This window comes from Colius striatus, chromosome 17, assembly GCF_028858725.1.
Source record: "Colius striatus isolate bColStr4 chromosome 17, bColStr4.1.hap1, whole genome shotgun sequence".
NCBI lineage: Eukaryota > Metazoa > Chordata > Aves > Coliiformes > Coliidae > Colius > Colius striatus.
In genome coordinates, this window is record NC_084775.1 from 5654332 (window position 1) to 5680034 (window position 25703).

Sequence of the window (25703 nt, forward strand, 5' to 3'; positions counted from 1 at the left end):
GAGAGGGAAAACATACAAACAAAGTTAATTCTTCACACAGGGCTACAACTGACACTAACCTAAAAAAAGGGTGCTTAAAATAAGCAAAAATGATATTCACTTCAACTGAGATGTTCTAAGGTGCAAAGTGTTTCTGAAAGAAACCAGATACCCAAAGATGTGAGGACTGAAATAATGCACCTAAGAAGACTTTTGAGGACTCATCTCTTCTTGCCCAACAAGGCTGATCTCATGCAATTCAAAAGCTCTTGTCAAAGGTCTGGAAGCTTTCTAAAACAACCTGATCCCCAGGAGAGAGGAGAATCACAGCCCAAAGCACAACAGGTATGAGAGGGCAATCAGCCACATCGAGCTCTGCTGGAGAGCATAAATTGCTGTGGAGCTTTGTCATAGTCTCTGCATCTGAGATGAAAGGCTGTCAAGTAAGCAAAATATGCAACACCATCTCTATATCCTTTTACAACACCATATCAAAGTATTCATTAATCCAAATGAATAATATTGGGCTTCATGTTTCTCACATGCCAGGTCACGCTGCTTTCACACACCCCGTGGGAGAAGCTGACTGTGAACTCAGACTGAGGCTGCACTAAATGATCTTAAATGTCATTTCTGAGGAGAGTGAGCCTGCCCAGCCCCTGCAGGCATGGAGTGCTATAAAGCAAAATTGGAAAATAGGAAACAAGAATAAAAGATACCTCATTAAGGGAATGCTCAGATCTGAATTTCACCCCCATATAGACTATGTGCATATTAGAGTATATGAGTATAGTATCAGAGCATATGAGTATTGGATTTAAGCAGCTAACTAAAAGCTGAATATATTAGTGACAAAGATGGTCTGTGCACTTCCTAAAATGTCTGGAAATATGCAAAGCAATAATATGAGAAAGGCAAGACAGAAAGGCAAAGGAAACTTTTACTCTTAAGGTTTATTTTTAGGTCACATATTGAATGAAGGTTTGGCTTTTCCATAGAACACCCACACACATGCAGCAGAGCAAAGATTGTGATGAATGTGATACACAGAGTAACACAACTTTCTCCATGGTTGTTTTTTTCATATAATGTAGTTGGTTAATGAGATTTCCACTGATCAATCACTGAATTATGGCTTCAAAAGGCATGATGATATGATGAGAGTGCCTTGAAGCAGTTAAACACTTTGATTTTTCTGTCCCAACACATTTTCAGCTGCTGTGAGCTGGGTCCTCTCAGCAGGAATAAACACATACTTTTTCTTTTTTAATTTACAAGCACAATTTATCTCACAATTTAAAAGCTGACCAGTACAATTAGTGTAATATGGATTCATTCTCTCTCCTTTTCTTGTATTTAGGACTAATCCCTCTCATGTTTTCCACGTGTCTGTGTTTTGCTGTTGGAGCTGTGACCTTCTCTCTCACTCACACTCTATTCAGCTCTTTTAGCACTATCACCACTCCACATCTGTAACTTCAGCTGTGTCATAGCCTCTCCTCCTTTGATCCTCAGGAGTCTGTCTCAAAACCCAAAGCAGTACAGTCATTACAGGAAGAAACTAACAGGCTCTCTTTTGTTTTCCTCTAGTGACATGGCTCTTGATGAGAAATTGTCATCTAAGGGTTAAGACTGTAGGTCACAACTCCAACATGAGATTTGTGCATGACCTGGCACTGGGGACCATTGGTTGGTATCAGATTATCGGTTCCTTGCACTGTCCATAAATCTTGGTCTCAAAGACAACAAGACACATCCTTCCTGCCACAGCCACACGCAGCACTGACCACAGCACAGCCAGGACAAGGTTTTTGGAGCTCAGGAGCCCTGTAGATGAAGACAGAAATGTTCTCCCAATCCAGCAAGGTTGGCAGAGGGGTCACCTAAACATGGGCAGGAAAAAGCTCATCTTCAGTTGCATCTGCATTCTCCAATGAGGGACAACAAGTGACCAGATCCTGCATGGATCTGAGGGTGCTGGTATTTGCACCAAATAGTTAATAGGCCCTAAGAAATAGTAATTACACAAATAATTATTATAGTTGATTAAAAAACTATTTCCCTGTACTTTTTACTTTCAAACTCCCTGTTCCCAAGAAGTGAAGCAGGCCTCTCTTCAGACAATTTATAGAAGACCAGTTTCCATAACAACATAATTGCTCAATGAAGCAAAAATACCCGACAGAGTTGCCATTACCATGAAATAACTGACCACAACAGTGAGTGAAGGAGGCTGCATTAAAATCAGTATTGCTTCATGTCAGCTTGGTCAATTACAATCCAGTGATGCTGGATCAAAGATCATCATTCCTGGCACGAGTCATTAGGAACTGCAGTACATCCATAAGAAGCAGAGCAAGGCAACAGCCAACAAATACTTTTCCCCCATAACAAAGCACAAAGTCGTGTCTAATCATTAAATAATGGTTCCAGAACTCCATGGCCAACATCATGGCAGGTAGTTTCAGGACCTAATGGTTTCCTATAAAGAAACAAAAGCAAGAACATCTCAGTTTGTATCTTCATATGAGCAAAGGCACCGGCTAGTTCTTTCTAAATAGAAGTGTTTGGTCCACTAAGACTTGTCAAACATTGGCATGTGGTAAGAGAGGGAGTAACTCTACACCTACTTCATTAAAAAACAGCCCTAGTCTAGATGTAGGTCTACATCTATCTATAGAGCCATTACATCTTTACTCCTGTGGACTGCAGAAGCAGTAAGCCCATGGCCAGGTTTGTGTGGGAGTGCTCAGACCTAACACCTCTCAAGTACATGTGCAGTGCCCACCCTACATTGTCCCTTTCCAGATCTGCTCTGGACCTTGTGCTTACCATGTCCCTGTAACATCTTTTGTTTCTTTGCAGCTTCTCCAGCTGAGAAAGCCTGAGGCAATGAGAAGCAATGCTGCAGCCACTGAGTAGCATTGTAACACAGTGCTGAAGGCACACGGTGGCAATCACCACAGCTGGCACAAAGATACGTGAAGATGGGAGCCCTCCTGGGACACATACTGGAAGGCTGTGCCAGTAAGAGGGAGCCAACTTGGATCCTGCCTATATTCAGAGTCTACCTGGAGCATGGTAAATCAAGAAGGAGCCCTAGGTACAAAGTAGCACGTATGGCACATGGGTGGTCAAGGCCAGGTGGCAACCAAAGTCAAATTGCTGTTATGGTACCCCAAACAAATCAAGCTGGACTGAAATATTGGCCTTGCAACTCCACTAGCTCCAGAGTAGTTTTCCATGTTCCCAGCACCATCAGCTTTGTTCCGGAGAGACTGTTACAACGTGCTCCCAAACTTCACACATCTCAAAGCAAATAAAAGCTGTAGTACAAAGTATTAAACATCTCTTAACTCGTAGATGTCTCAGCACAATACTCATGTGCTGTATAACAAGGCAAAGTCTTTTCCTTTTCCATCCTTTGTTCCTTACAGGAGGCAGTAGGGTGACTGCAGTACAGTGTCAGCTCTGTCCTGAGTCACTCAGGCCACACTTTATGTCCTTAGCAGTCAAGAGATTATTTTTTGTCCCCTGACTTTGATGTTACAAGTCTTCTTGGTGGATGAGTGCTGCTTCTGCTCTGACCTAATACTGATAACCCAGGGAAACAACAAAACTGATGGAATCCTCTGTGGTGATCTGGAATCTCGGGAAAAATCAGGATGGTCTTTTATTTTACTACATATTGCTTGGCTAACACTCATAACAGCTCTTGTTTCTGTTTAACCAGAAATGGCTTTTCTCCCTTACCAACCATTGCAAATGCACCTTCTCATCTTGTGTTTTCTCCACCCAGCACCAGAGAAAACCCAAGCACACACATACTGGATAGCTTTGGACACCACAGAAGCAAAGAGAAGAAAAGGTCACACAAGTCTTATCTCTGGCTCTGCAGTTCTGGCCTATTTAAAAAACAAGGCACGTGTTTCCTTTAATTATTCATCTGGGCAACTGCAAACTCTGAGCAAACACTCTTAAGACTGCCTGCACCTCTTGCTGCTCATCTTGCAGCAGCAGGAGGCTGGGGTACACTGAAACACAGGCATGGAGGTACACACACAGCCAGAATAACTGAAACACACTTGTCAGAAACAAAGTGCAGTGAAGAGTAAAATAAAGCAATTAATCATTGAAAGAGATGAGAGAGAGCATGGCAAAAGAAACCTGAGAGCTTGTGCTGCTTCCCCTGGAACACTGTCAAGCCCACTGACAGGAAGATAAAGGATGCTGATGGGAATTCCTCTCTCACCACAGCTTTAAAAGCACAGGACAATAATCTACTTTTACAGGTCTGACTGTGGCTTTCCTGTAATGCATCTTTTTCTCCCCTTACTCTAAACAAAAACAGATGAACCCCTGCAGTGCCTGTCTTCTCAGTGCTGCCTTCACAGCTGAGGTAAAGTATTGATTGGAGCACTTGGACATTTATTGGATTTGCAGCTTTTCTGATGTGTGAAAAATGCTTTGTCCTGCTGAACTCATACAATCCTACACACTCCAGTATTGTCAGTGCAACCACCAAAGGTCCAGAGCCTCTGCCACACTTCCTTTGTGAAGAGAACAACTGGTGAAATCCCTGGAAGGCAGAAGACTCATTTCAAAGCATTGGTTTTAATGATGTACTTGATAGTGGGCTTGAAGAGCCTGCAGAGCTTAGAGTTCACCTCTCCTTGACCCTCTGGGGAGGACAATGCACACTGCCATATCCATAGCTTAAGCTGGATTGCCTGTTTCAGTATCTTGCTCCTTTAGGAACCTGTTTAGCAGAGTGAATTGCACTGGCAGATTACCCTAGATGGCTCCTTGAGTTAAGTTCTCCAATCACCCCCATGGCTTATTTACTGAATTGAGTACTTGTGGGATGGGGAAAAGCACAAAGGGGAAACTACTTAAAGACAAAGTCAGTGCTGTCCTTTTCCCCCATATAGAGTAGAGTCTTTAAGGGCCTGTAAATGTTTCACCTGATCAAGTAAAGAATTAATCTTACATCTCTCATAACAATTATTTATTTTCACCCTTGTTTCCTAATACCACTGAGAGAGATTTCACATATCCCAGACAAGGTGACATTCTGGTGTTAAGTGGTGACATCACTTGCATCAGTCCCTTGCTCCCAGTTCCCTGTGTGCTTGGACCAGCCCAGCCTTTCTGCATTTTCAGACAAGGGTCATCCCAGTGGTGATTTCCATGCTGGAAGACAATTTGCACTGGACACACAAGAACCTTCCATGCTGCTAGAGCATCAGCTCCTGAAATGTTTGATCTAAATCTCTCTAAATTGCCTGCTATTTGCAGTTCTTACTACCCAAGTAGTGAGGTCTCACATCAGGCTTGAGCAGTGCAATTAAAAACCTCTTCATGTTTGACTCATTTCACTTAAATCATTCTTCTTTTTTCTAGGTTGAAGTTCTCCAGAGGATGTAACTAAGCCTAACTAGGGGAAGAAGTGCAGAAATGGGGGTCAGGTCACTCTATAGACAGCAACTGTCCCAGCTCTCAGCTGAAATACATTTTAAGATCCTCATAGATAATACCATTATAGAACTGTAAGGAAAGTATCTTCTTGTATTCTTACTGGTTTTGCATGGGCACTTGAGTGAAATTACACATACACAATACAATACCAGTAAAGTAACATGCAAAGGAGTTTTAAAAACCATTGCTCTACTATATTCCAAAAAAGGCAAACCAACAATTAAATTCACAAGACTATAGATTTATTTTTGAAGTGGAAGTCAATAACAGGCCATGCTGTGAACAAAGCTTTAATCAGAGTTATTCTGGATAACACTGGTAAGGTTTGCAGCCAATAGGCCCCAAACAAGCTTAAGCTTGTACAGATGCCTGACTGAGACAATGCCTATCTGCAATACATAGCAGTGATTTACATGGGCTTTTTCTCTCCATCCAGGCCATAGCTCTTTTCCCCATCCCTATCCTAACAGCTGCAGCTATAAGTTGTGTTTTAGGCTTTGTTTGGGGGATTAAAACATCTCAGTATAATCTCTTTTTGGTTTATACACCGAAAGACGCGTTAGAGATGAAAATTAATGCCACAGTGGATTCATTAATCACACCAGAAGGTTTGGTTTGGTGTGGTAGGCACTTCCAGCAGAAGGTGCTCACAATCAGTTAAGACATTAAACACCCTCCTTTGTTTAAACAGTGATGATAAAATCTCTGAAAGCATGGTTCCTGCATCAGGGCAGGAGGATTCTTTTAAAAGGACCAATACTGTTCAAATCATCTTCCCATATGGTGAGTCCCATGTTCCAGCAGTATAAGCGTCAGTTGATTGCAAGGACAAAAGCTCTAATAACATCAGTACCTGGGGGAATTGCTATGAGATAAAGAAGGTGTCACCTCAGGGTCACCAGCACAAAAAACACAACAGTCATATTAGGCAACAGTTTACTTTGTGGGACAGCACTGGTACCAGGGCTCTGCCTGCTCTCTGGAGAGCAGGTGCTCACATTACAGAAAGCAAACTAACGTTAACTGACACTGCCAGGAAAAAGGCCAAGTATCAACAAGTCCTGCTAGCTGAACTCTTGGGGTGTAGCCCCACAAAAGGCTCAGTCCCAGTGGCAGATGGCCAGAGAGAAGCTAGTATTCCCACAGCCCATGCTCTAGTGGTTCCAACAATCAGCAGCTCTCTGGGGCTCTGGGTCTGACGTGAGGCAGAAGCCATCCCTGCTAGAAAACTGCATCAGCCATCAGCTGTCTCAGCCAAATACATCCTTGGACTGATGTATCGAGGCAGTTGCATACAGATAACATAGACTAAGTGAATCTTCTGTAGGAGGAAGGAGTGCAATCCTCATGAAAGCAGAGTCTAAAGAGAAAAACTGTAGAATGCCTCTTCTTGCTGCAGAAACTATCAGTCAAAAGCATGGTTTTCCTTATAAATATTAAAGCATGACTCGAAATTAAAGCATGATCAGAAAACGAACAAATGCAGTCTCAGCAAATGTGTAAATACACACTATGGTGCCTTACTCTGCATCAGTCTCCCTCCTGTGGCACAAAGCAAAGCGATTCTTGGATCTAAGAGGAGAAGGAAGTCAACAGAACCAAAACTGAAAACCCACTGGTCCTGCCTCCGGCAGAACCTCCTCCCAGAGAGAAAAGTGCTGTGAGCAGAACTGACTACAGCTCCCAGTGTTCACTAAGGCTGCTTTAAGACAAATTTTATCCGGGAACATCCCAAGCAATCTGAAATTGAAAGCAAGCCGCGGAGGTTGTTGGAAGCTGTAGTCAGCCCTCTACTGAGCAGAACAAGCCTAAGAGCCACTCTCTGACTGAAACAGCCCAGCTAGAGACCTGATGGCACAGGCAGCGAGCAGAAAGAAGCGCTGTGCCCCTTGAGGGGTGCCGAGCTCCCTACTTGGGCTTTTCGAGACACCCCAATGTTCTGGGGGGATTTTTGGCCCGGGCCTGCCGCAGCAACAGCGCGACCCGCTCGCAGCAGCCGGCGCAGCAAGATCCGCGCCCAGCTGAGCGGCTCGCAGCGACGGCCACAAGCGCGGTGCCGCCCCCGGCTCCCGCCGATGAGCGCGGTGCGCGGCGGCAGGCGGCGGGGCCCGGCGCTGGGGGGCGGGGGCCGGGGGCGGCGGCGCTCCCCGCCCAGCAGCCGCAGGCGCGGGCCGGGCGCGGGGGGCGCAGCGGAGCGGCGGCGGCGGCGCGCAGGGCCATGTCGGCGCCGTGCCTGCGCCTGGCCGCCGCCGGGTCAGCACCGGCGGAGGCGGACAGCGCCCGCGGCATGGAGCCGCCCGCCGCCGGGGCCGCCGCGCTGGAGCTGGCCCTGGAGGAGGAGCTGGCGCTGCTGGCCGCCGCCGGGGAGCCCCCGGAGCCGCCGCCCGCCGCCGCCGCCCGCGACCCCGAGCTGCTCTCGCTGATCCGGCAGAAGGAGAAGGACCTGGTGCTGGCGGCGCGGCTGGGCAAGGCGCTGCTGGAACGCAACCAGGACATGAGCCGCCAGTACGAGAGGATGCACAAGGAGCTCACCGACAAGCTGGAGGTAAGGCCCCGCCGCCCGCCCTCCCCCGGCCCGCGGCCCCGCGGACAGCGGCCCCTTCCCCGACACAGCCCGTGGGCGGCAGCCGCGTATGGGCCCTGCCGGGCAGCCCTCAGGACTCGCCCTGGCCGTGATGGGAAGGGAAAGGGTCAGAGAAAACCCCCTTAGGCCTTGGGGAGGGAGAGCTGCTGCTCTTCCCCTGCGTGTCGGCCTGCTGACAGGCTGCAGCACCTCGCTTCCAGAGGCGCCCGGGGCTGCCGCTCTGCCCCAGGACCCAGCTACCACCTGCGCGAGGAGGTCGGCGCTGTGCTTGGCTCACCTCGTCATGGAAATGCCTCAGAAGTTCAATTTACACAGCAGGTCCTGAGCTACAGAGCATATGTAACACTTGTGTTTAAGCCGTTGCAGCTAAGCATTAGGCATGACAGGAGATAAGCCCTAATGATACGTCTCTTGTCTGGCTGCTCTGAAAAATACCTACAGGTATCTGGAGAGAGCTGTTTGCCAGGAACTCGGTGGATTGTGCTATTTATTGATTTTTAAGGATGAAATAGAGCTATTATAAAGAAAAATACTTGTGCAGGCAGCATCTTTTGGAACAGCTCTCTCACCCCACTATGTAAGACAGCCATTATTATCCTCACTTTTCTCCTCAGAGACACTCTTGCAATTTGAATTCTCCCAGCAAGTAATATTGCTCAGGAGGCTGAGAAAGTGCCTCTCTACCTTTCTGGAAAGAGTTTGAACAGTGCTGGATTAACATTCCAATTTCCAGTCACAACCCTAGACCGGTTCTTTCTGCACAATCCTGCACATTCCTGTGTTTTGTCCTCCCAGACTTAAGCCTCTCAGGTTCCTGAGGATCTGAGAAATTACTGCATGGCCTTTGTTCTCCATACAAAATTCCTCTCTATTATGAAACTTAGCACTTAACCCTAGCTGATCCCTTCCTCTTTGCAGACAATTCTCTCTGCATTTGCTATTCTGATAGAAACAAGCCCAGAGTATTACAATTTGCCAGAGTGCACGCTTGCAGGTTGATCCTTAAGCAGGAACAGACGTATGTGGCGTTGTGCTGACGTGGTTTTCCCCATGAGTTGGAGTAGAACCTTTCTTACCGTTAAAGGAAAAACGCTCAAGCTTAGGCACTGGTTGAGCTGCCCATTGGGGAGCCTGGGAGTCTCACATACCACTTTCTCTTTGCAAAATGTAAAGATGAGAAGGAGATGGGAAGAACTATGACTTTCTAGTACTTTAAATAACATTCCCCAAACCTCTGCTCTTACAGGCCCATTCAGAAGGTGAATGAAGGAATGGGAAATGCAACCATTTGCACCTTTTCCTCCCGTTACTATCCCTTCAACTTTCCAGTTGAATAACAAATTGCTATTTCTCAGGCTGCCCATGTGCTAGGAGTTACTGTTAGCTAACTTAAGGGTCAGATTTTTTTTTCCCCACTGGGTTTGGCAGATCTAAGACAATGCTACTTCACATTTAAAAGAAGATATATAAATCATACTTGAACATTAATCTCTTACAACACAAGCCTGGTGATCCCAGCCTCTGCAGATTAAATGTGGCTGCCTCCTGCTGCCACTGAAGTGATCAAAATTTCACAATAAACTTTTCAGTTTCAGAGGAGCAGGAAGGAGGGACCCACATCTGTTAGCTCCTTCTCTCTGCTCCTTCTGATGCTGAGCAGAAGCCAAGTGAAAGCTGCACCTTACAGTGACCAGCGTGGGGCCAACGTGCTGGCCTGCTCCTTTGGTGCTTTGCCTCAAGACTAAATAGGCTGTAGTTTTGTGGGTTCATCACTGAAGTGCAGTGTTCCTGGCAACTCTTCTACTTCACAGGCTGAATTCTAAGCATGGAACTGAAGTCCTGTAATAAATTCTGATACGTGATTCTGGACAGTTTTATCCTTTGTAAGGGATTAAACCAGCTAATACCTTGGTGCCTCTGACCGAGAAGCTTGCTGTGTCCAAGCATTTTACAGCATGAACCCTCTTCATCAGCTGGGAAACTCCCCCTTGCTCTCATCTCTTTAAATGATGACCAGTCCAGCTCAGTTAAGTTGAACAGAAGCTGTTCTGTGAAAATTAATCAATCAGTGAGCAGCTGGCAGATGAAGAGACACCCAGAAAACAAGAAACTCCCCTCCTGAGGACAGCTGTTTGCCCTGTCATCACTACCCACGTGAAAAACCAGCCATGCAGGTGCTGGCATGAGGGCAGGTGCAGGGAGCTGGCTGCTGGGAGAGAGGGAAGCAGGAGGAATTGGTTAGCACATTCAGCCTGGTTTATCCTCTCTCTTTGCAACAGCCACTCTGTGCCCCACTGCACTGTTCTGGATCCTCCACCACAACAGAATAAACTTGATATTGCTGCCCTCTGACTCCAGCCTCTGTGAAGGGTGTTTATTGGAGCTATATGTAGCATGGCTTTTCTTTTGTAGTAGAGGACTAAAGTGGTTTTTAAATGATTGATAAGGCTTATCTGTGGCTTCTAAATCACATTTGAGTATGTCTGGGGAATTTTGGCTGCAGTGCTACTCCTCAGCAAGCTGAAGTTTCATCTTCCACTTAGAGAAGGCCCTGGATCTTGAAGCAATGAAGGAGCCAGCCAGAATTTTCTATGTGCTGCTAAAAAAGTGAAATTGCAGCTGCTCCAGCCACGCTTCAGCTGCAAACACGATTTCTTTGCAATGGTTGTCACAGGCCTTGTGCTGGGATCTCATACCTACCTACTGCATTTAAAAGCATTTTTATCTATTTAGTGTGCTCTCATTTGCAAGGGGATGCTCACTCTTTTAGTGGATGAAACAGTGGGAAATACTTTCACTTTGGAGCAGTGTTTTTTAATGAGCCTTCCCTCTCATTTGAGGGTTTTCCAGAAAGTCCTGAATTTGCAGGAGGATTTGGAAAGACACAAGCAGGATGCTGCTACACTGCACTGAAAGAACATAGGAGAGGATTTGGAGATGAGATTGAGAAAAAGCGTGTCTTGAGCAGAGCAAGGGTGGATGATCAGTGACAATGCAGAGCAGAGGGCTGCTGGGGAAGTGGAGAGCTTTGACATTCAGACCTGCTCAGGAAGGTGGCAGAGATCCTGCAGGGAGGCTATGTGTCATCAGCAAGAGGCACCCAGGGGAAACAGCCACCTCACAGCCTGTGCTTCTAAAAGCAATAAAAAGCCACTTCACATAAATGCAATGCAATTTTCTTTTCTTCCTGGCAGTTTAATCTCCCACCCCTTATCATGAGTACCATGGGGATTGCACACTGGGGGATGATACCCTGGGAAAAATGGTTGACTGCTGACAGTGCAGGGCCCAGTGGGTTTCTGTTCTTTGCTAAGACACGTTCCTAAAAGGCTGGTGAATCCAACAGAGCAGCAGCAGGTTATTCCAGGGGAAAGAAGACAATGAAAAAGGAGAAGGCTCCCACTCTTCAGGTTTCCCAGCTAATCTGGGGACATGCCCATGTCCCCAATCTGTGACTGTTCTGCAAGTTTGCACCTGGCTTCAGTCACCTGGGGAAACTCTAGCTCTGACTTTCAGAGCAGAGATTCTTTCAAACAGGCACAACATGAATCTGTTCTGACACAATTTGCAGCTCTTTCACTCAAGCCCTCATTCACCTGAGCCTGTAAAATAGGCACAAGTTCCATCAGATTTGTGCTGTCCCTTGTTTCCCAGCCAGCCCTGAGCAGAACAGTCTCCAGAACTAAGAATGGTTTCTAAAAAAGCTGCAAGCCAGGACATGCATGTGTGTAATGTTCATAGAAACAACTTCATTGCATCCATTACCATTCCAGAGCAGGCTGCATCAAACAATAGAGTTACTGTGCACTATCAAACTAGCAGACAACTAATTAGGTCAGGAATAGAAAGAGCAAATGGATAGATGATTCAACTGTTGTTCATAAGCCACATATGACAAGAAGGATGCCTCATCTAGATTCCTCATCAGCAGTAAGGACACAATTTGTCCAGTTTTGACTATAAAGGCCATTTTTAAAAGAATTATGCTGCTGCAGTGTTGCTTTAGAGTTAAGCTGGGCTCTGCTAAATCAATTGGCCTGCTTGACCTATATATTCCACCTATTGACATGCAGCCTGCTTTACTCTTTTGGCACTTGTTTCAGTAAAAATTCAATGTGCTGATCTCCACAGGCCAAGGACAGGCTAATTGCTGAAAAAAAGAGAGCAATTTCAGTGCCAGTGACCCGCTCCAGTGTGGGATTGCTGCCTCCAGGACATTGTCACGCTCCAGCACCACTTCTGCACTAAAGTTTTGAGCCCTAAGCATAGAGAAAGGAGGTAGTGTTCACTTTTATCCCCCCTCCCATCCTAACCTCTTCTCCCCCTTGTTGTCCAGCACCTAGAACAAGAGAAGCATGAGCTAAGGAGGCGGTTTGAGAACAGAGAAGGAGAATGGGAAGGAAGGGTGTCTGAGCTGGAAAGTGATGTGAAGCAGCTGCAGGACGAGCTGGAGAGGCAGCAGCTTCACCTGCGCGAGGCTGACCGCGAGAAGACACGGGCTGTCCAGGAACTCTCCGAACAGAACCAAAGACTCCTGGACCAGCTCAGCAGGGTGAGTCACTGCGGCACGGCCACGGGAAAGGCTCGCAGCTCTGCTACAAAGCACTGGCAGGGAAATGAGCACGAAAGCTGACTCTTGGAAGGCAAAAAACAATGGTTCTGCATCTGGTCGGGTGACACAGGTGTCCCTATCAAACACGCTGCCTCTGAACTGATTGTGCACCTTTAAGGAGTGCTGGGTTTCTATGGCAAAGCAGTTCTGTTTGAGTTAATGATCACTTACTGCACAGATGTGTCTCAATTGTTTCTGTATCTAATACTCATTTAGAAATCCTGTTTCTAATTTACAAATAGGCTGAGCAAGTGTGGCATGCAAGAAAGGGTAATCTGTGACAGTGAGGTGAAAGGCATCTTGTTGGCCTCCCTTTTTGACATATATTGGCTGTAGTGTTGTAGAAGTGAACATACCATGTCATTCTAAGATGGTGTCCCCCTGCAGATAACTTTGCCATGGTTAGATGTGTGAGAACCTACTGAAGTTCCTTGGAATGGCACGTTCCAGCAAAGAGCTTAACTTGTCTCTGAATGAAAGAGGATTTATAGGAAGGCTGCTACAAATCAGACTAATTGACTGAGTACTTCAAGCACAGGCTTCTTTGACAGCAGGAGACTAAACTTTCTGCCTCCTCCCCTACAAGTTAACCTATCTTCTAGAATTAAAAACCTTGGGTTTTTTTCTCCCCACTGGACAGTACAAAACAGTTTTAATGCTTGAGAACACAGTTACTCCAGCAAATGAAAGTGTTTTCTTCTCAGCAGTTGCTTATCCACAAAATAGCATAGATCAAAACTACACAGCACAGGCTGCTGCTGAAGAGACCCATCTAATGTTGAAAGAGCCCATTTCAGACCAGATTCTGTCAGAGGTGAGTCTCTGGGCCTGACATAGGCATTACCTAAGGGAAGGTCAAAACCTCAATCACAACAACAGGACCAGAAGACTCCATAAGGGGACAAGTTACAGGTCTCTTCACTTATCTTCGTGTGAAGGTCTCGTGGGTATGCAGTTTCTGTGCCTCTGGAGGTAAAAAGTGCATGTCTCTGTACTGGCACTTGAGGAAATCATTGCTCATTATACTATGGATTTTCTTGTCCAGTATTAAAAGGTCACTTAGTCTGTGTATTTGTTTTTTAAATGTCTTAAAGGCACAAACAAACATCCCAACTTCCTTAACACAGCTAAGTTAATCCACACTTTTAAATCAGTATCTCCCAAGTGTGGCAGATGCAATAATGAAGATCTTTCACCTCTTCTCTGGACAGTCTATTTCACATAAGAAATAAGACATTCCACTCAAACCCTTGCAGAGCTCCTGTGTTGTGTCAGGTTTCTTAGCCACAGCTAAGAACTTGGCTCCCATCAGATTTGATGTCAGTGACTTTCTGTGTGTGCACAGCTTCCACCACTGGCTGGGAAACATAACATTTGTTATGGTCCCAGCATAAGCACAAACTGCAAGACCAATCTAGAAGATAGGAGAGGAAAATCAGACAGCTTGCTTTGGGTTTTAAACCACATGGGATTATCCTCACTTGACATGTGCTACAGGAGCCTCTCACAGCTCAGATGCTCAGGGAGCTACTCACCTAAGCCTTGTGCAAATGAACCAAGTTAAGTCTACCAGCATACTATGTCCAAGCAGAGGTTTTATTCCTTTAACTCTCTGTTACTGCCAGAAATAGTCTTTACCCACTCACTTCAGGATTGGCACATACTGGGAAAAAGTTGAGTCTTGGTGCTGCCCTCCCTGCTCCAGCCCCTGAAGAGGACAGTTGTTCTCTAGTGCAGCCCAGGCAGACTCCTTGCTGAGGCACCATTCAGTGCTCGTGGAGTTTGTCACCTGGCCAATGCTTACTAGTAACTCAAATACAGCAATGGATACAGCAAGGGTGGAAACATGGATCTGAGCAAACTGAAACAGAGTTGGGAGCAGTCTGTCATTTACCCAGCACTTTGTGTGAGGCTTTTTAAAATCTCAGCATTACATTAGCACTTGATTCCTGAGTGATCAGTATTCCATATTTGCTGCTCCACGGTGCAATTGCAATCTTATTTCTCTGGTCTCTTACCCTGAAGAGGTTATGCATGTAATCCTTGAGGCAGTGGTGCTGCCCAAGCTATGCACTTCTGGTTTTCAATCAACAAAAAGGACAAATCCAGCTGCATGGATGTGCTTGCCTAGAGCCACGTTGCCATAGGCTGGAGTTTTGCCAGGGACCATGAACTGAGCTCTGGGGAGAGGAAAAACCCTATAAAGAAATGCTGTTACAGTTTCTGTGAACATTGAGGTGTTGCTGGTATCCTCCTTGAGTTCCTGGTTCTGCACCTGCATTTTGCATCACAGGGGGTTGTTTGTGAGAAGGGGGTTACAAGAAGTCTGGGATAAGGCAATGAAATCCTTATTCAGAGCTTCAACTGTGGCACTGTATACCCAGCTGGAGGCTTCACTCACAGGACAGACAGGTTGCTCTCTGACATGAGCCCTTCTATGCTAACAGGTACTATTTCTTTAAATTTGAATGTCTACATTTTTCAGCAATTAACAGCCATGGCCCAATTTCCCAATACCTCAGCACCTCCCTCCTGGAGAAGGGATTCCCTTGGCACAAAGCTCTGTGTGTCAAACAGCAGTCTCAGTCTCATGAGCTACCAGCCTACATGGTCCTGGCTTGCTCCTGGAGACCCTGGGCCTCAGCCTCTTTTATCTCAAAGCAGGGCAGCATCCACCCTTTCCTAGAATCATAGAATGGTAGGGGCTGGAAGGGGCCTTTAGAGATCATCCAGTCCCAAGCCCCCTGCAGAAGCAGGTCCCACCTAGATCAGGTGGCAGAGGAACGTGTCCAGGTGGGTCTTGAAAACCTCCATTTCCTTCACCTCCTCCCTCCCTCCTTTCTGCTGCTGGGATATTCTTTCCCCAATTAATTAAGCTTTAGGACATTTCTTTAACCCTGCCTTCCCCAGAGATAAAAGCCTAAGCCAAGCACATCCAGTTTTTCTTCTAAACCTAGCACAAACACCAAGCAAGCAAGCAAGCAGTCCCCCACATCCACTCAAGGACAGCAAAGGGACCTGGAAAACTCTGCCTTGCATTTAAACATGGGACTGAGAAAAAGAAATCCTCCATTCTTGCAAAGACTGATAAGGAAAGCTCAAGGATAGGAATGTAAAGTCTGTTCTAGTCTCTGAAAACAGGGATAAGTGCTTTGCCTCAGAGTTGCCAAGAGGCTAAAAATAAGGCCCCTAAAATGATTTGAGGTCTTCAGATAAGATGATAATATAGGAGAACTTTACATATCTAATAATAGTAAGTAGGCTATAAGGAACTTTGCCTCCTCTTGAAACACAGCCTTTGGTGTGGTACTCTGCATTAAAGCAGAGCAGAGATATTGCCCCAGGTTATAACAGTATTAAACCACAGAGATTATGTGGGCTGGACTGGGAGCTCACACTGACTGACACGGTTCACATGCCAAAGATCAGGTTTAAGATCTCCACAGTAACCTTACTTTTTAATTTGCTACATAATTATTAAAATCCCTTCTGCATGTGGACTCACTTTCCTTCCCCCTGCCTCAGCACTGCAAAGCATTAGCAGCTCCCAGCAGACTGTCCACACCAAGCTACATGCCAGTTGTACCCAGGGGAACTGCAGAGCACGTTGTGAGCAGGATGCCAAGGTACAAACCACTCACCCCAAATGCTCAAAGTACAGGAGTCAAAGTACAGCTCTGCTGAGAAAGTCAAGGCTTAGGAATTTGTTACATGTTCTGTTTCCAGCTCCTTCAGTCTCTTCCATCTGTTTCAGTTCCCCCTTTGGGGAAAAAAAAAACCAGTTTCTATGCTTTCTGTCCTTTTGTGCTATAAAATGTGGGGGGTGTGAGTATAGGGAAAGGTCTCCTCTTACGTGTGCCCACAGCACCTAACACAGCAAGAGTCCTGTCCCCTTGGGGCTTCTGGGAGCTACTAATGCAAATAACAACAAGCAGTCCTCTTCCTATAATGAGGCAACATATTACTACTTTGTCAGGAAGTGAATGAAAAAAGATTTTCACACTGTTTCTAAGTGGCTTCAGCAGATGGCTTTCCCACACATTTCCTGCTACCAAGCTCTGGGCTCCTGGAGCTGTTTGCTGCAAGTAGCCTGGGTGAGGATGTATCCTTCCCAGTTCGATTGAGCTCCTTTTATGGTACACAGAGCATAAGGAAGTAATTTCACAATGTCAAGCTCAGGTAGCTTTTGCAATGACAATCTCATTTCAGTGGCAGGAAGCAGCGTGTCATCTTGCCCTGCTGAAGTAGCTCTTTGTGCTGAGAGGAGCGCTGGGCTGCTGCTGCATCCCCCAGAGGGGCCCTCACTCACCAAGTTTGTACATTCACTCAGCATTTAGTGCCAACATAGCGCTACAAAGAATGAGGTGTTTCAGTCAACCCCTCTGGTACAGCAAGAAAATGATCAGCCAGCCCACAAGTCTCTAAAGGAGGTTTTATTTGATAGCCACAAAGCCTTCCTTTCAGTAATAATATATCAGTTGAAAGACTTTTGTTTCTATCTTCACACTGGAACATGTGGCTTCAGAGGACTGGCAGCCACTGCCTGGCTTTGATTTGAGAGAAACGTGGGTTTTATGCAAGAATGAGCTGACCATGTTATATTCTCCTTTCCAAATCACTTCATTTAAATACATCCTTTTGTGGTCAACACCACACAGGAGAGGTGGTTCTGTTGTCAATTACAGATATTTCTGAATGGCTGTTTGTTGGGTCTATCAGCACAGGAACAATCCTGGTTTAAGAAATCCAGACTAATTATTGAAATAAGTTCCTGGAACAAGAGTGCTGGGCAACACTCACTGTTTTTGCCATGCCATTACACCATGAGCTAGCTTGTCTTTAATTCCTTATCTATGGAGAGCCTTAGCACAAATCTCCTTGTGTTTCTTGTTTAAGTTGCCTCCAATAGGGTATCTTGGGAAACTGTGCTCAGCACGGAGGCAAGTCAGGCTGAATTTAAGTACTGCTTCAAGGGAGGGCTTTTTCAAACAGAAGGAGATCCTGAGGGGACCTAGGCACAAGAAGAGTTGCTCTGACTAGCCTGACATTTCAGGGGGCAATCAGTCACTACACTGAATTCTGTTTCATAAAAAGCCTCTAGGTTCTTGCTGTGGCTCCAAGTGTTTACTGGACCTGTTCTGTAAAGAGTCACTGTCAGGAGCCCCAGACTGAGCTACTCTGTAGCACACAAGTCCCACGCAGCAAATCTTGATCTGCATCATCTATGAGCAGTCTAAACTCAACAGAGGAGAGAATGCCCAAGAAAAGGCAACATCTCTTGCTGTTGAAGGTGCTGAAGTACCTGCTTCTCACAGCAGCTTAGGTAGGGCTGCTCACTCCTTGGGGGTAGGCAGACAGCCCTGCCAGCATTGCTTTGTGCCTGCCATAAGGCACACATGGTACACACAAGTGGAAAGCAGATACCAGCTCAAGGCAGAACCAAACATTGAAGCCTGCAAGCCTCCCATTAACCACATCAAACACCTTCCAGCTCCCTGCCCCTCTGGAGCTTCAGCAGATGCCAGCACCTCATAACCAGATCTACAGTGAATACTAATTAGTGCACAGGCAACAAGGGCTCCTTCTCACCAGCTACTCCTCCCCTAGCAGAGAGCACTTGTTAATAATTCAGCCTCATGCCACATCAGGACTGGAGTGCTGAGGCTCTCTATGCTAAAGCTGTAAATATAGGACGTGACTGCAGCTATGTGTTCTCGCCTGCAAAGTCCTTCAATGAAACAATTCAGTGCCCTAGAAGGTAATGAAGAAACGTCTTGAGGTCACCACTGAGTGACACACACTCACCATCCATCTGGGGGAAAAGAGACAAGCAGAAAGGCTCAACCCTCTGCTAAGAGTCTGGCCAAACCTGCAGCACACGACAATCCCGTTTTAGGAGAGCCAGAGCTTCAGGAGCCAACAGAAACAGGGCCATCCTGCACAAATGCAGCAAAGTAATCATTGCAGAAAGGATGGGGTAAGGGGAGGCACTCCTACTGAGTCTGCCCAAAGATTTTGCACTCATCTATTTCATGCAAGACTTTTACCCATCTGTCCTGTGGATTAAATAATGGTGAGCACAGAGGGAACGGTCAGAAAGCTGTACATAGAATAAGCCAGAGGCCCACGCTGCTACTGAACTGTAGCAAAGCCCTCCCCAGGGAAAGGGTTAACAAACTACTGCCTTCATCATTTTGTTTTAACCTCAAGGCAGTGGAACTGCACAAATCCTTGCTCAAGGGAAAGAGGATAGCATCAGCTGGTCCCAGGGCTGGGTGGGAGCCTCATCCTGCCCCAGGAAGTGGAGCAGTTACCTGCCATCCCCAGGGACCCCATGCTGGATGCTGGATGACAGCACACCACGGCCCAGCCGATGTTGCTGTGGCAACCAAGTGTGATTTCTCTGCTTGTAATGCCAGGACAGTCAGCAGACACGCAGGGAAACGCATTTGTGACGTCTGAGGCAGGCAGAGGGGTGGCAGAGGGCTGCCCAGGATGTGTCCCTGGCATTCACCACTTCACCCCCCCTTTTCTGTGCTTCCCTGCCCTGCTCGTGACAATCTTCCACTGAAAACTGATCTGGAGGTCTCCTGGCCCAAGGCAGCTTTTCAACATGCTAAGGGAAGGGGGAACATTTTATTTCCTTAGTAAAAAGAGCCCCCTGTGAGCAGGTCAATCAGCCTACACGAGGGTGACTGTGCCAGGGCTTGGCACAATGCATCTCTCCTGTGAGTCCTGCTCAGGCAGCACTCCACAACAGAAGTGATTATCTGCCAAACCCACTTAACCTCCATGCTGGGTATAGCTCATCTCACATCCTCAGAGGCTGGTGGTGCCTGGATAGAGCAGCAGAGACTGGCCCCAGTCGATATCCCCAAAGCCCAGACCTCCTGCCCACCTCCCCCCTGCAACCCTGGGCAGCACATCAATAGAGAATGAGTGTCCAGAGCACTGCCTAGGACAGATCTACATGTAGTCACCTGGTAGTCAGCCATACACTGCCCTTCCCTGCTCTTCAGCAGAGCTCAGCTCACAGCCCACCTTTCCCCTCCAGCAAGTGGTTCTGGAAGAGATCTCCAAAGGTTCTGCAAGGCTTCTGCCTCGAGACATCAGCAGCACTGCTAAGCCATGAACATCTGAAAGCATGAATCCAACATGAAACTGATCTTGAACTTGTTCTGGGGTGAGGAGATAAAAATCTGGATCCCCTTCCTCCCCTCTTGCAATACACTAAAAATTGCAAGTGGCTATTCTGTTTGGGTCCAGGTCTTTATGTTTATAGGGACTGTTTTACTCTGCAGAAGCTCAGTAGCAGGAACATGTGGGCAGAAGGCTTTTCTCCAAATATTTCTGCTTATTCACACTTGCTGTAAACACTTCCTCCAGGAGAGTCTAGAAAGTAGGACACAGAGGTGTTTGCATCCAGCCACTGCATTACAAGCTAGAACCAGAGCTAAACATGATGGAAGGCTTTGCAATAGCTACATTAAAAAAAACCCCAATTAAAAGCATTTGCTCTTTAAAGAGCCATTCTGGGTTATAAAGTCTGCACACCTTATAATGAAGAGTCCTTACATCTTTGTATTTTAAGTAGGATTGCTTTTTTTAACTGCAATGTAGTAGTAGACAATGGCTCAAGAGGGAAGTCTCTTCTACACCAAGAGGTATTTGCCAGCAGCATCAGGGGCTCTGGTTACCCTTGCTTAACCAACGTTTTGTTTAGAATGACATTTAGCAAAACCCAGTTTGTTCTGGGCACAGATATGGCATCAGCAAGACTCTCTTGCTAACATACAATGGATGCCACAGTGCAATATGGAGCTGGCTTATACTTGGCAGTACCACCCCTGGGGATGGGAAATGCCACCATAGATGTGAACAAGCAGCTGTCTAAGAGGTGAGAGTACAAGTGGAAACAACTGACAGGTTAGGACGTAAATCAAGTGACTTGCCTGACAGAGGAATCAGGCTACAAGGCTGTTCATAAGTAAGCCAAGAGAGCATTTCATTTGAAGGAGACAGAGGTTGACCTAACAATTTCATTAGCTATCCTCCTGTAAAGGCTCAGTTCTGTAGCTGGAGAGATTTGCACCAGATTTCCTTCATGTACATCTTTGGAAGTCTGTTCCTGAATCCAGTTCCAGTCTTGGCACAGTTTTGTAGTACCTGGGCTGCTCTTAGAAAGCTATTCCATTTGGCCACTATTTAGTATAAGTTTATCATGTTTACTTGTTGAACAAAGTACTATTGTGTTTGGTTGCCTACAAGATGAGGTCAAGGAAAATTGAAGTCTTCTACAACTTAAGTAGAGACCAGATTTTTTGCTGACACCAGGGCCAAGAAGCAGGTTCAAACCTTAACACTTGCTAGGAGGGAAGAGTCTACCCTTACAGAAGAGTCTTAGTAGCTTTTGCAGCTGAATTGTTCCAGGACCAAGTAAATGCCCATAAGTTTAAACAGAGGGGATTTTTCGAAGAAGAACTTAAAGAGTTCTCCTTTGTTTCTTTTCTTGGTTAACAAGCATTTTCCATAGATTTTATTGCAATACCAAAGAACTGAGGCACTGAGACTAGGCAGAGACTAGGCAGTAATTGGCAGTGTAAGCAGACAAACAAGACTCTGGTAAAGGAAAAACCTCCACTCAACTTAGGCAGATTGCACAAGAGTTTGTGCTCTTCCTTAAGTCTTTTAGAGACATCAGGTCAAGTCATCTTGCTATTTATGAAAGAAAGAGGCACAGAAGCCTGAAGGAACACACACAAGAAATAAATGATCTGTAAGGCTCTGGGACAGACTTGCATTTTCACTCTGCAGGGGCATAATGTAACTGAAGGGTGCACACAAATGTAAACAAGAATATTCAGAGGTAGGTTATTTTCTAGAACATCTTGAACATGTTCAGGTGTGATTAGAGAAGTCACAGCTTCCAGCAGATTGATGCTGAGATGAAGCCAAATGAGAAAGCCTGAAATGACCATGATCATTCAGAAGAGACTGTAGAATTTAGTGTGATATTTATCCAAATAACATCTATTGATTGGCTATGAAGTTGCCCAGGGATTTGCTAACTCAAATTACTTATGTAGTTTTTGCCTTTACTCCAGAGATACTCATTTCCCTGGGCTTTACTGGATTTTGTACTTCACTTTGTGCACAAATTCTTCCCAAATGTTCTTACTCTTTATTTCCCTTTCCACTTTAGTGCAAGGAACCAGACATCTCAGTGAATGTGTCTTGAGCAGCACCCTGCCTTCACGTGGAGCCCATGCTGGTCACAGACCCCAAAACATGCAGATACAGAATGGTGCCATCTAAGAGCAGGGCTGGAAGCAGGCAGAAACACTGCTCACAAGCACTTTTTTTGAATGGCTGGAATAGATAGGCCAAGCACCATTTTACTTTGAATCCCTCCAAGGGAAGGCAAGTGCCCTTGCAGAAACCTCTACAGAGATTGTAGCAATTGGTAAAAATCTTAAACAACTCCTCAAAAGCCACCTACAAGGATTAACAGGTTGACTTACTTCATTAAAGAGGCCTCCTCCATTCCAGACATTATCCAACCCAGCAGTTCAGAGCTGCTCACAGAGATTAACTCTGGCACCACGAGAGCAGCCCATCAGCTGCAGGCTGGTCTCAGCAGCTCCCTCCTTTCAAAGGAGTCATTTGCATCAAGCTTTCCAAACCTGGGAAATTCCTTCTGTCTTCCCATCCTTCATAATCATCAGTCAAGGGACAGTTCCACAGACTATGAAGGTCAAGTTGGGGGGGAGAGGAGGAGACAGGCAACCTTTCTTCCTTCATTACAGGTCACTGCCTCACCTCAGCACAGGAAGGGAAGATGTGCCCACTGTGGGACAGTCCCTTCTCATGGCCAGGGAGCCCACTGCCCAGAAGATATTTTGCTATGCAGAACAGATGATGTAGAAGCCTTTCCAAGCATGAACTTGTTCAAATGAATATACTAGCTCTCCTGCTTTTAATCTCCTTAAGCCGAGCTATAAGCCATGCCAGACTAGGGAAAACAGCCTAATTGACCAAAATGCCTGTTCAGACTCACATACCAAGTAGCCCATGATGTTAACCCTTCCCACAGCTCAGAAACTGTGTGATAAGCAACCAGAGTCAGCTGGCTGTGGTGCAACTGGGCTCATGCTGGGGACAAGGAAAAAGGAAATAGCTGGTTATTCTGGAAAGCCATTGCCAAAGCACATACACATCTATGCTTACCCTTCCCCTCACACCACTTGGCATACAAGACATGCTTAGTATTTCAAGCAGGTGAAGTGGACAGGTTTCATTAAGCCTGTGTCAGCACCATGGGCTGAAATAGCTTGTTTTGCTTATAGCCTGCTGATGCTTCAGATGGATGGTCAGCCCTCTTGCAACACTGCAAAAGCCTTGGCCACCCCCCTGCACAACAGTGGGGCCACTGCAGGACAAGTTGGAAACATCAAGGCCGAGTTGCTGCTGTTTAATATCATAGTAAATTCTTTTGCCTCTGTACCAACAGTCTCTCAGATTCCCCACAGAAGAGGCAGTACTTCAAAGGGACTCAAGTAATCACTTCTTGGTGCATTCCACCAGCATCATCAGGCAAATGTCCATAAATACCCTTCTCACATATCTTGTCTCACTGAGATTATCCTTGTCTCCTTGGCAACTGTCAGATGATGTATAATGCTAGCAGGGATTAGCCCCAATGAGCCTTATAACCCTCGTGTAAATTCCTGCTCTGTGAAGAGACCTGGCCAAACACTTTTTCTCCTGGTAATGTGTAAGTGTTGCCATGAACAATATTAAATCCAAGAACCTTTCAGCAAACCTGAGGAAGGATGAAATATAATATGGAGCTTCTCAAGTGGTAGTATTTGTCTCACCCTCCAAACAAAGAAGTTTGAGATGTGGACAGACTTGGCATTTCACAGCTTGACGAGTAGAGCTGTATTTTGAATCAGTATTTAGAAGGCTTGTGCTGAAAACTTGGGCTAATATCTTTATCTCCTTTGTCCCTTCATGCCAGTGGGGATCACACTGGGAAATGCCAAATCCCTGCAAGAGCTTAACAAACTCATGCTATGCTTTAACCTATTAATTTCTGAAAACTAGCCTGGATTCAGGTTAACACTTGAAACCCATGTGCATACCCTGACACAAGTTGTACTGAGACTTTCTGCCTCTCAGCAAGCAGCTACGGGCTGCACCTTCATGCCCCACTCCTAAAGCAGACATGATCAAAGCATCAAGTCAAGGAGGTGCAACCTCAACACCACAACTTTTCTGCAAGCAGAACATTTCTCTTCTCTATAACAGGCTTGGGCCTGGCAAGGAAGAAGTTGTTTCTTGGTACCCCATTTGTCTTGCCTGGGCACCCAGAGCAGGCTTTTGCCACACATGGTACTAGCATCACCCAGATGAGACCTGTTCTCACGTAGGAAATGTGGAGTGTGACAGTGCAGGGAACCAAGCAGCACTGCATTATATGGGAGAGTTAATACTTGGAGTATCTAAGTGATAACAGCCTGTGTTTGTTGTTGACCTGCACAAGTGACATGGTCAAACTACTTATTACTACATTATCTTTCAACAAAGCCAAGGAAAGGAGGCTAAAAGAAGCATCAGCCTCAGCAGCAAAACCAAAGCCAACACTACAGCAGAAATAAAAGTACTTGTGTAATTAAGCAAACAAATCTCTGGCACAGCACCGTGTCTAGATGTGAATTCAACAATGTACCAAGGCTGATACCTATTACACCAATCTACTAGAGAGAGCAAGGAATAAAAGGTCTCCAGATTGTTCCAGGAGGTAGGGTCACAAAACAGCCAAGTCCAAGGGGTGATGGGGAAGCCAATGTAGGCAGGATGGTGACAGGCAGAAGAAAACCCAAGTCTTGGCAGGTGCTTTAGTAATGATGCAATATGATTGCTTTGCATGCTTTTGTGGACCTGTTTGCTCCCCAGCCATCTGCCAACTCCAGCACACACCTCATCACACACAAGGCAGGAGGGGGAAAGAGTCAGTGGCTTAAGGCATATGATTTTTAGCACAGATAGGATAAAAGTCTTCCTAACTCAACATGCCTGTGCACTGGCAGAAGCCTTAAGAGACCCCATTTTAGACACTCCTGCACACTGCAAGCACTCAGATTCAGTATTGCTACAACAGGCTTGTTCACACAAGGAAATTCAGCTACAGTAGCAGGAGGAATAAACACTGCTGGGAGCTGAAAATCATTATCTCCTCTGTCACTGATCACATTATTCTTGCTTTCAGACAGCAAGAGGAAGAAAGTTAATCATTTATATGCAGCGATGCTAGGGAAGGTCCCAGTTTAAACTCCTACTGTAGTAGCACAAGAACTGGAGCAGTGGATCAGACTGTGCTCAAGTGCAGGATAATCCACACACATTCAGGACAACTTTGAAGGGGAACAACAGCCACTGCCACACCACTTGTCTTTCATTTGGTGTACATTAGTGGGTCTCCTGTTACCTAGTTAGCACCAGAAGGCACCTACACAGGGTGTATGTACTTTTACCATTAGTATCATCATTTTTATCATTCCTTTTCTCTTCAGTACTAACACTTGCTTAAAAGCACTAGAGCCAAAACCAACAGTGTTTTTCCCCCACTCACTCCCCTTTCTCCCAAAGAACACCAACAGGCCTTTACACACTCTCCCCTTTCAAGACAAATCACTGAGGGTAAAGCACTGAATTTGGGTGGAGGAGGGAAGCATGCTCCCCATTCTCTGGTCATGTTACCTTCATCAAGGATGCTACTTCTTTCCAGACAAAGCCTCAGCCAAATCTTCAGGAAAAAAAATCACAGCATCAGACACACAGGACAGGCTGCTGATTCTCACAGTGTCTGTCAGCACAATGTTTTCCAATCTAAGATCTCATGCAGTGCTTACAGGTGTCCACACCCCAGTGTTGGTTTGCAGGCAGCCTCATGGCTTGATTGCACAGAAACCTGGCCTGCAGATCACTCCCAGCCCCCATGTCTGCCTGGCACCTGCTCTCTGCTGCCCCAGCCCAGGTACACCACAA

General features: G+C 46.0%; 1 protein-coding gene across 1 annotated transcript in view; it reads left to right on the forward strand.

The window, feature by feature from the left end:
• Nucleotides 1-7660: 7660 nt before the first annotated feature.
• Nucleotides 7661-25703, forward strand: part of BICDL1 (BICD family like cargo adaptor 1) — a 43343-nt gene continuing 25300 nt past the window's right edge. Inside the window, exons 1-2 of the mRNA XM_062010164.1 lie at nucleotides 7661-8002; nucleotides 12378-12593. Coding sequence (XP_061866148.1) covers nucleotides 7676-8002; nucleotides 12378-12593 — 543 coding nt within the window. The 5' untranslated portion in view covers nucleotides 7661-7675. The remainder of the gene's footprint in view (nucleotides 8003-12377; nucleotides 12594-25703) is intronic.